Source organism: Pleurodeles waltl, chromosome 7, assembly GCF_031143425.1.
Source record: "Pleurodeles waltl isolate 20211129_DDA chromosome 7, aPleWal1.hap1.20221129, whole genome shotgun sequence".
Lineage (NCBI taxonomy): Eukaryota > Metazoa > Chordata > Amphibia > Caudata > Salamandridae > Pleurodeles > Pleurodeles waltl.
This window is the reverse complement of record NC_090446.1, coordinates 71,271,824-71,283,229: the sequence shown is the minus strand read 5'-3', so window position 1 is coordinate 71,283,229 and position 11,406 is coordinate 71,271,824. Positions and strand designations below refer to the sequence as shown.

Below are 11,406 nucleotides of genomic sequence, written 5' to 3'. Positions count from 1 at the left end.
ATTATGCAAGCTAGGCTTAGCAGATTTTTCAGACCCCTACAGACTATGTCAAGATGTTTATGAGCTCAGTATTTCCTTTCTATTTACATCCCCTCTTAATTAGACTTGTAGTGGGATTTTGGTTCAAAGGACAGCAGAGGATTAATTTTGGGCGGCCTGAATCGTAAGACAGAAGAATTCCCTCTTCGAATTAATACCACATCACATTCAACAAATCACGTCTATGTGAGCAAAGCCACATTTTCAGGATATCTGCATTAAAATGTGCAATGACTTAATGGCATAATCTACATGGTTTTTGTGGCATTGCTCCATCCCTTCTGGAGGAAAGTGAAAACCCCAAAATTATTGCAACCTTTACATTTTCATACTTTGCTTTCTTGGGCAAATTATTATGGTAGACCATCTTCCTTATATAGGATCCTATAATTGATCTACTCCAATATAGTAGAGTGCCCTTAATACACATCAAAGGTGCAATTCAGCGAATTTATTTTTTTTGACCATTGCCAATTTTTTTTTTTTTTTTTTTTAAAGTTTTGAAACACTGATAATTTATATTCCTCAGTATTCTGAAAGGGCTTTGTAAAATTCATGCAAGCTGAGAATTCAGTACAAGTATTCTGCTTGATAAAAGGTCAAGAAATTTTAAACAGGAAGAAAACCATATAAAATCACGATACGTGCACTCTCCATCATAGTACCTTTATACAACTACTTCACTCAACATGCATCCAAAGCTAGCCACACTGTTCTCTTTGCAGAAGTCAACAGCCACGACACTCCCTTGGAAGCTGGATACGTCTGTAGAGAATCTGCAGAATGCCTCAAAAGGAATAGGTAAACATTTCTAAGCAGGTATGACATGCACCCCTCTGGCATCAAAAATGTCCAGCACTCTTGATGGCAGGGAAGGAGCTATACAAGGCATGACACACACCAGTCTTAAAATCAAACCAAATTCCAACAAATTAATCAGGTAGGAAACCATGCACCCACATTACAGAAGTCGAACATACATACAAAGTCATGCCTAATCATCGCAGCTCAGTGATAACCTGTCTGTAAAGTTCAGTTTTTCAGATAGATGGAGTGGCCCACTCATTCCATAAGTGAGCAACAGATGACCAACATGCATCAAAGTTTGTTCAGTAGGCAAACAAGATTTGTTCAGCTAGGACATCACATTATTGTCCCCTCCACCTTGGAGGTAGTTTCCAGATATCACCACAGGTGATGTAGACCAAATCACATCTACCGATCTTAGAACAGCATCCAGAATCTAAGAACATAATCACTTTACGTGCTAGAGAAATAATTTAATGGCCCAGTAATTAAAGCTCTTCGGAATCATCCCAATTTGTAGGAGCCCTATCTATATGGGGATAGTTTAGCAGTGAGTAGCTCTGTGATGGTGGGTATTTCTGCAGTGGTGGTGGGTAGTTCTGCAACAGCTTGTTTGGATAAAGGAGTCCCGAGGCACCAGGGAAATTCCAGTGCTGTGGGAAATTGTATCCAGTTTCCTGGGACTGGCCATCCATCACCAAGACGTTCTGCCAGAAATCCATTTCTTGAGTGGCAGAAGGTTCCACTTGATATGGCTTGTTGAAGTGGGAGTCAAGGTTGGGATGGCCACCAGCTGCATTCCACCAGGGAGACGACTCTTCCGGCACGAGCACGTAAGGAGCATTGGGATGACCAACATAGGTTTGGAATTGATTAACCATTGGCCCAATAGCACTGTTTCTGCCATGAGTGGAATAGCCTGGGTAGAATCCTGGTGCTGGCTCACTGCGTGTTGATGTTAGTGAATCACACTGTAATAAAAAACGCACAACTTAGGAGTTTAATATTTTGCCAATAAAAAATAAAATAAAAAAAATAAAAAACAGACACCACATGCAGATTTACTTAAAAAACAACAACAACAAAAAACACACACAATAGAAGTTTCAATATACACACAGAATGAAGCAAGCTACAGAATTTCAGTCACCATTGAGAAAGCAAACGCTCCTTAAGAGGTTTAGGTAGAGCAGTAATTCCACAAGTAACCTCTTTAGCTGGGTGTGAGATCACCCCAGAAAGCGGAGGAGACCAAAGCAGTATTTGTGTCTAGCCTCATATTGAGTAACCAGTTTTGTTACTCCACAAGTTTGGCAATGACCAATTCACACGAGTCATTCTAAATGACTGGCCTAGAAGCAAAATCCTTTGGGAACTGAGCTCCGACGACATCCCAAAGACTCATTAGTGACCTACAAAACTTCATTTGACGCCTTGCACCGAGTCTTGAAAAAACAAACAAGCTCAGACAATGAGAAAACATGCCAGTTGTAGAGGGGGAATGTGTTCAGCATTTGTAGCACAGTGATTTTTATAAGTGCCATTTTAAGGCAAGGTCTGACATCTATTTTAGACTGACTGGGTTACAAATACCTGAAGCAAGGTAAATGATTTCCTTTGAAACCAACTTTACGGCGGCCTCTCTGAAATCAGTGAAGGTGTGTTCCTAAAAGGGCACAAAGTTGAAATCAAACAATGCGAGGCCATCGGGTTAGCTTACAAGGACACTGCCATTTGGTGGATCGCAGGGGAAGGGGTTGGACTGAAATACAAGGTAAGATTCTTCTCTTTATTCCTTCCATAGTTACTCCTTCAGTTGAGATGGCAGCCAGGTATAGAAGCTTCACATCTGTGCCTCTGTTGTGGGTGCGGTCCATGCTCAAGACTCCTCTGCAGTAAGAGCATCACTCTACACTAAGACTGTCTGCAGAACCACCTGAAAGGACACTTTGAAAAGGCGAGCCACCCTAAACTATTTATACAGGGGGCCCAGATATTGTGGGTGTCAGCTGCCTATAGAAGTGGGAGCCCCACTTAAAAACACATTCCAATCCCAAGACCACTATGGGCAAGGAATGGAGTCTCCTACACTCTAGAGCTCCAACTGCTGAAGTAGTCTGTGGCATTTGCAGGGCTACAAATGCCAGGGTGTGCCCTGCCAGTGTGAGGACACATTCACCAAATATGTAATCAGACTTCCTGAGGGCTACCAAGCCAAATGTTGCCAGGCCCCAATAGGAGTATGGACCCCCATGCCAAAGGGGATTTATATCAACCCCTATTTATCGAGGCCCATATGCCCCTGCTTGTACAAGGTTGTCTCAGCCCCAAAATGGCTCGTAGTCATTTTGTGAAACAATTTGTGTTAATCTATCATAACAGCAATCCATAAACAAACATGCCATCTTCTTTGTGCATCTTTCTACAAAATACTGCTGCCTCATACAGCTTCATGCCTGGTTGATTAGTGTTTAAGCCAATCACATCACTCGTCACCAACAAGGACATTATGGTAATGACCAAACTGGTTTTCTGGCCCGAGTAACTCAAATGCTTCTTGAAAGAGGTGCCACACAAGTTATCGGATGGTCTTACCTGCAATGTGTCAGTCCCATTCTTAACGGTGCCCTCCTTATTGATCTTCTTCATCTTCATTCTACGATTCTGGAACCAGGTCTTAACCTGCCAGCGGAAGAAAAAAAAATGGAAGTTTGTGTGTTACTAGGTAAAGCAACTCCCTGGATGTTGCATATGCTCTGGCAGCCAAATACGGTTTCCTCAATGTTGCTCAAGGACATTTCAACCCCTCCCCAATTCTTCAGAAGAGTGAAATACCACTACACAATCCCTGATCCACAGCAGCTGAAGCAACACCTAGTCTCACCCCTCTCCCCCTTCCAAGCTAGCTTCAGGCTTTCCCTTCAATTTTTGCCAAGCCCAAGGGCTCATTCCAACAGGAGGACGTTTTCACCTTTAGCCCTGTGACTGCCACCTCAGCGGGTACAAAATGGACGCAGTTGCCTCACAGCCGGTCAATAGGCCAATAAGAGCCCCAGTGATCAGCGCACTGGACTACCGCAACATCTTAAACTTCAATGCCTTCAAAGGGTCTAATTTTTACTAGATATCTGTTCCGTTTTCCCATGGGCCCATAAAGACTTAAATGATGGCTCACTGTGCTGCAAAATACAAGCTTACATACTTGAGCTAAAATCAGTATATGACATCCCCTCGCTCAGATCTTTATATCCCTTATACCTCTGCACCGCAAAATCCCACACTGTACTCTTACAACAGAAAAAGCATTCTATTCAGTAACAGGTTATACAGACTTTCATCTATCATGGCCAAGCCTTCTGCTGAATGTTCGTCAGTGGGCCCAAGGCTCATGTTCCATAGAAATGAGCTCCACCCCCAAATTGAAGAAAAAAATAAAATAAAAAAATAAAAAAAAACTCGTAACATTGATGACATAGCAACAGTCTCAAGCAAACATTGAATACTGGATGGATTATGCTCAAATGCTCCAAATTATTCCTAAAAATAAAACATAACACAAAGAAAGTGTAACCTCCCAGTGCTGGCTGAAGGTGACATTTATAAACCACTCAGCCTTCACCCCTGTGATTGGAAAACGTCACCAGAACTCCATAACAACATAAGCCCATATTACACAGACTATATGTATACACACACAGCCAGTCTATTTAAGCGCTAACTTTGTGGGGAAGCAACCATGAACACATTAAGTGCATGTCATGCACAGGCGTGCCTACCCATGTTCCAACAAATACTCCCAACATTCTGCAAGCCAGAAACTAGCACTCTGGAGGCCAGATATAATTTATAGACTGCTCATAGATCAGTCCTTTCAAAATAAAGACCACATGTTTCAGTTGTGTTGTCAGACCTGCTTTACGCTGCCAAGGCTGAGAACACCGTGGAACAGTGTTTTTCAATGCATTTATTTATAAGCACTCTAAAAAAGGGATTACATCCGACTCCTGGAGTGTCAATTCTATCTTAAAAGGTTATTATACACATACTCCAAAATTACAACAAAGGGTAAAAAGAAATTAAGTTATGGTAAAACAATCTACTAGTCAAAAAAAAAAAATAAGCACAATTGCTACAAATATAAATGTTAAAATAGCACAACAGTTAAGTGTTGAAATGATTTAACACTAATGTTTACAAAAAAAATTAACTCCACCACATATAATTCAGTGACCCAACTGTAACTTGCACCCACACTATATATCACTAGTTACAGCATTGATGACCTCAACAATTGAATGTGATAGTTTACTGCATTTCATGCTGGAGGGCATTCCGCAAGCTAGACAACTTCCCATCACCTCTGTACCAGTAATGGGTGTAACCTCACAACATGCATGAAAAAGCTTATCTTTGAAAGCACGTATAGATGGTGTGCTCTTTTACTGGTATTCAAGTGCGTAAGACAGATCTTTAAACCTCAATGAGATCAGCATTTTATTGAACCTTGACTACCATTCAAAAAAGTGTTTCCACCATAGGTTTGTAAAAATAACTTTACACATTCCTGAAACTGGCAGAAGAGCATACAATATTAGAACCATGTTTACAATCATACTGTGTCTTGAACAGTTTGAGAGTCACCTATATATATGAAGCCCCATAATTCACTGGACTGCTGCAAATATCTGCACCTTCTAAATACCACTTTATAGAAGTTGTCAATACTGCATGACCACTCGAATAGCATGTGCACCAAATTTCACACGTCAATAATGCAGTGTAATATTAATATTTTGTTTTACTCACTATTTGGCAAAGTGAGTTAATTTAGGCCACAATTTATTCTTAAAATAAGTCTGCAACTCACGAGTTGCACTCAGTCCCTACCTTGTTTAAATGTAGTGCTACATGCACTTAACTTTACTAGTGGTTAAACTGTGCACCACTTATTTTAATCCCACTAAGTGCAGGTACAGTCAGTAATGGTGTTTGTGGTCCCCTACTACCTATTTTTTTATTTTCAATGATCTAGCAGTTTATAGTGTTATTTGAGGAGTAGTAGTTTTAAGTGCAGATGTGCCAATTGAGTTATAATTAGTGTGGTCATTGAACACGCCATGAGTGATATGTGAAATCAGAAGCAGTACATTGGCCCAAGTTAATTAATGCACCATACATTAACTGGTGAATCAGTTTTAAAATGTTACTTTTTCATTTATTTAAACATCCAGCTATAAAGTTACTGTAACATTTCAGGGAATTGCAAGGTTTTTTTTTTTTAGATTTTTCTTTTTTTTTTTTATTTAAAAAAAATTTCCCAGATCTTCTTAACATACTCAACTATGTCACTTTAACCTTTGTTGTTTTCCCCCTATAAATTTGCTAGGAAAAAAAATAAAATATAACACTAAGAAAACAAGCAATCCGCCAACACCTACTCCGTGCACGGCCTTCAGCCATGCACAGCAGGTTGGCAATGGGCCAGGAGGTCGGTCTACTCACTGCAGCATGCCATCTGCTGTCCGACAACATGACCAATGTTGAGAAAAGTCAGAGGGAATGTTCTAGTGGCTATGTATTGGGGGGGGGGGGGGGGGGGGGGGGTAAGTATTGAAAAATTGCACATTCCGAGAAAAAAAAAAAAAAAAATTAGAATGGTTGTGGCAAGACCTTTCTAAACTAAGAAATAAATGATTCCACAAAACCATTGGGCTGCACATTTATATGTGAATGAGGGACTTATGAGCTTGGAGATTAAGATAAGGGGGGGGGGGGCTGTAACAAATTGGGTGCAGTTCCTCTTAGCTTCTTTATCCCCCCCCCGAATCGATTCCCAAAAATGTCCATGAGAATTAACCACAGGGCAATCAATGTCCTTTCATTTGGCTGCGCAAAACCTTTTGCCTAGCCTCTGCTAGGATGGATCAGAAAAAAAATGGAATAAATTCCAGGAAGAATCGAAAGTGGATGGCACTTTTTGTGAACCCATTCTCAAGGAAAAGTAATACAAAAACAACCTTAACCTGCCACAATTACATTTCCTACAGCCTCGGTGTGGCAAAACTAAAACATCACTTCACACCACCGGGGCAGAGCTGGAGAAGAAAAAACTACTACAGGTAGCAATATTCCATCACCATGACGACATGGGGAGCTCATTCTGTTCCCCCCTTAAAATAGCTTATAAAATATAATTATGAAAGCGTTATACATGTAAATAACAAGATTCTAATCAGTTTAAGAGAAATATTTGGAACAGGCTGGAAATGTGGGTTTAAAACTCGTCGCAAACCCTGGACTGGTCTTCCATAATGGCAATGGTCATTGCAGTCCATGAGCTCCTAAAAAGTGAAGTGCAAAGACACGGACTTATTCCCGGATAATTAGCTGTTCTGGAGGTCCACCTCTGCCGACAAGCAGCCCCTGCTACTAGAGTAAGCATAGCTTTCCTTGACCCCAGAAAACCTGTGCATGTAACCCCCAACTTCATTTTTTGCATCAAATTGAAAGTAATAACACTTGTTTGCAGGACAGACCCTAACTTAGGCAAAAGGGTGAACTTCCTACTTATTCTAAAGCCTGTTTCCACTGTACAAGCGCCATCCCCAACCCCCACTTCATACTCCCACCTCCTGCAGACACCTACCTGTTTGTAGGTGAGGCCCAGGGACGTGGCCATCTCCTGGATCTGCATAGGGCTCAGGTACCTCTGCCTCTGGAACCTCTCATGCATGAGAAAGAGCTGCTCCTTTGAGAAGGAGACGCGCCCCTTAGTCTTCTCTTGCGGCTTCACCACATCCACTTCAGGAGGGAAGGAAAACTCCAACTTTGGACAAGCCGGGTCAGTAGGGGACAAGTCGATTCCAGAGTCTGGAGATGAAGATGGCCAGTCTAGAAGTAAAAATATAATCTGTTGATTACTAAGTAAACTTCAACAATGTGTAAGAGCATGTGGCCCAACAGAGGTTCAAGCAGCGTCCATCAAATGGAGTGACAGGAAGCGTTAGACCACGCCCTATTCCCGAAGCCCCACCGTGTGTGACTTGTCCTACTGACTAAACGAAACAAGCAATCTGAGAGTCCAGCACTTATTGAAGAGTGCGTCTTAGTGTGATGGTAGATTCAAGCAGGCAAAAAAATGCAATCAAACATGGTGTTCTTAACTAATCATGAACGGGGAAGAAGTCTCAAGATTTACATAGGAATAGGTTTCTGTTAGGGCCCAGTGTGGCAGGTGTAGTGGCACCGGGGCTCTAGGAGGACTGAGCCTTCTGGAACCCAAATGACTATTTGTCTGCAATGTTGCTGGAGGGTGTTTCCTTGCTTGTGTGAGGCCCCATTGTACCCCTTCAACGCCACTAGAGGCCTTCCCGTCAGAGGTGCAAGCCACCTATGGTGACCATATGGTACGTGTACGGTGCATAAACGCCGCTTAGGAGGAGATTGACATGTGTGAACTGATTCCATTGTAAGGGCTCAGGTTCCAGAACCAGGACTTTGCATGGATGTATTCAAATCCCGTTCTGGAGGTGACCAACTTTGTTCAAACTTGTGACATAACCCGACATGGTTTGAACATGCAGGCATAGTCTAAGCCCACATTTGGCACCATGGCTTGTTCTAATATGCATTGTATGTGCTTAAAAGTCCTAAGCAAATAAAGTGCAGCTACCCTCCTCCTGCTTTCACCCTCTGCCTTTGTGTGGTCAGGAAGTGTTACAAGTCTGTCTAAAGATTCTCAAAGCTAATTTTGGACGGGTTGCTCCCAGCTGGGCTAAACACTGCAAGCTCTACCAAGTGGGCCACTGAGCATGGATGACTACCATATTGGTGTCAACGGATTGCAGCACACAGGAAGAGATGTTCCACCATGGTCTTGTGCCTCACCTTTGACACTGCAAAAGGTGGTCTGTCATCAGAAAGTACTAGCACTGTAGGGTAACCGAACCACAGCTTAACTACCTTAAGTCAATGACCAATAGTTGTACAGATGTGGAAGTACAGCCCAGAAACACTGTGGTCTTTTGGGTAAGCAGCCACTTGGGCGTGGTAGCTTCTGACATTTCACGTTTCCTAGTACGGCAGAGAGGTTAAAGGGCATTCTATGGTCCTGCCATCGATGCCATGCTTTTTTCCCCTGTGCATTTCTCATTAGAAAAATTAGACAACGCTAACGAGAAAAAAAAACACACACACACCTGAACAGAGCGACATCACATTTGTCTAGAAGGTAGATATTTATTCAGAAAGCGTACCTTTTGTGACTTGTTATCAATCTGTTCAGTAGTTTGAGAAATTAAGGTTCAAAACGTATAGACATATTGACGGCACAAAAAAAACTCCAGCAGGACCGAAAACTAGGTTGGTGGTGTTCACCCGAACAGAGAATGCCTCCGCAAAGGTTAACCGGCCATCTTTCAGTTGATTACTGATTTAATCTGGTCTAACTGGTATTTATGAAGTAAAATCTTTGCCAGGACAGTAAAACCGTGTATAAAAAATAATGAGGGAATACTATTAAAGAAATGTCCTGCAATATTCCGCATAATTTGCATTTTCATTACGTGCCTAGTTTAGTCAACCATGCCGCATAATTTGGTGCTTCCCTGCTGCAAAATTCCAGTGGCCCTGACAAACAGTGGCACAAATTATCAATTGACCTGCCACCCCCAACCGCTGTCCCGAGAGGGTGTTTTCTGGGCCAACACATGCTCTGTGTTAGGACCACATTTTCGTTTCACTGCAGAGGGCAATTTTCAACATACATTCGGAGCATGACAGATGCCAATTTACCAAACTCAAACTAGCGATCTGCACGGTCGTAGGGAGCTACATTTTTGTCCATTCGCGTTCCCCGTAGAAGAGATTTTAAAGGGTGAATTTGAGACACGGTTCTCAGACCCTCTAATAACTGAGGGCCAGATTTAGAAGAGGTGAGAGGCCTCAATTAGGCGGAGCGGAGTAGGAAGGCTTCGCAAAGCGTTAACACAATCGAAGCAGTTGTATATGAAGAGGGTTTCAATCGCGGGGGGCTGGAGACCCTGTACCGCAGTGTGGGTGTGTCACACCCTTGGCCAAGGAAGGAAATGCGCCCGTTCAGCTACACAAAAATAAGGGTCAGTGGGTCCCTCTGGGCCCCGGTGCCACTACACCTGTTGCACCAATGGGAGCTACTCCCCTGACAAGACATTGCACTGCAAAGTTGCAATATTACCATGGAACAATTAAAAGGTGTGTGGTGGGGGCGGGATGAGAGAGAAGAAGAAAGCCCATACTACCAGAAGTGGGTGAGCCCCCACCCCACTTGAGGGAGTGCGCATCTCCCCCAACTAACAAGTCTATAACCCTCTTACCTGCAGCAGGGTCCCCCTTCCCTGGGGGGCCCCCTTCCGTGTGGCCCGTGTTAAAGGGATCCCGCCCCTCCGGGCCCCAATAGAAGCGGGTGACGGGGCCGCGCGGGAAACAACGGGGTACAGCCATGTGTGCTGTCAGGGATAGCCGGGGCCTGTGGCCTGGAGTCAGAGGGGCGTCGGGGCTGCTCATGGTTCCAGAGGGGGTCAGAATCACCGGTCTGAAAGAAAAAATAAACTAGGCACCTCCTCGCAGCGGGTCTCTTATAGCGGCCGAGGGGCTGCAGGTGCGGCTGGGATACCTGCCGGGCTCACTGGAGGGGGAGGGGCTCGGTGCGCTCTGGAGGGGTGCATGTGTGCAGGGTGAGAGGGCTAGCTCCTCTATGGAGGGCGGGGGGATTGGTATGTGTCCTCGGTGAGAAGGATCGGCCCCGGCGTTGTAGCACACAGGGTTAGCAGGGTACGCCCCAACACCCAGCTACCACTGTATCACCCTATGTTCTCGCAAACTTGAACCCGGACTTTTATAATGTCAAAAACATATTGATCTTTTTGGGGTTCGGTTATCAAACCCAGGGCTTCCCTCTTTAGAAAGCCTATTCATCTGTCGGTTTGGCACAAATACTTCCATTATAGTGATTCAAAACTCCAACCCCCAGAATGCATTTCGTTTAAATTAAAAGCCCTGACTGGGGCACACCATCTTCTGTGATATTGGGGAGGGGAGTTGTCAGATCTCCTAGGTCCACGCCTGAGTATCTCGTTCGAGAACGGTTTTGTTTGCTTTGCATACTGGGACTTGTAGACATCTTGTATCCAATTAGAAAATCAAAACTTGAAGTTCCAGACTGTAAAAGTGAAGAAGACGGCCTGGAGGCATAGACTTGAGAATCTCTTCCAAGGACGTGGGCATGACTTGTAAGGTTGACTTGGTACTGAGGTCACGTGGCAAAGGCTTCCGCTGCACCTTGTGTCATATTGTGCATGAGCTGGATAGGCCAATGAGCCGGATCTGATGACGAACTGAACAGTTGTGCAGTCCTCCAGGCAAGAACTCTGACAGAGATGAATAGCGCCTGCAGCGCCTGGGTTTCTCGAAGAACCATCACTTGAGTCTTCCGTGACATCACAACAGTTCCATGTGCTTCTCTACACTACCTAGATCTCAAAGCGTACTGTGAACAGTTACGTAGGACTACGTACCACTGGC

At 43.7% G+C, this 11,406-nt stretch overlaps 1 protein-coding gene across 1 annotated transcript; it reads right to left on the bottom strand.

The window, feature by feature from the left end:
* Window positions 1–519: 519 nt before the first annotated feature.
* On the bottom strand, window positions 520–10,702 carry LOC138303658 (homeobox protein NANOG-like). The gene is made up of 4 exons (XM_069242961.1): window positions 10,200–10,702; window positions 7,493–7,737; window positions 3,442–3,528; window positions 520–1,817 (listed from the first exon to the last, which is right to left on the bottom strand). The coding sequence occupies exons 1-4, from the start codon at window positions 10,387–10,389 to the stop codon at window positions 1,335–1,337; spliced, it is 1,005 nt and encodes a 334-aa protein (XP_069099062.1). The 5' UTR covers window positions 10,390–10,702; the 3' UTR covers window positions 520–1,334.
* Between the last annotated feature and the right edge of the window lie 704 nt (window positions 10,703–11,406).

Bases quoted from the DNA above. Each gene is read 5' to 3' on its own strand.
- LOC138303658 (XM_069242961.1), bottom strand. From the start codon at position 10,389: ATGAGCAGCCCCGACGCCCCTCTGACTCCAGGCCACAGGCCCCGGCTA. The intron at 7,738-10,199 runs GTAAGAGGGTTA...TTTTACTTCTAG, and splicing joins GAAGGGGGACCCTGCTGCAG to ACTGGCCATCTTCATCTCCA. The intron at 3,529-7,492 runs GTAGGTGTCTGC...TTCCGCTGGCAG, and splicing joins TGGGCCTCACCTACAAACAG to GTTAAGACCTGGTTCCAGAA.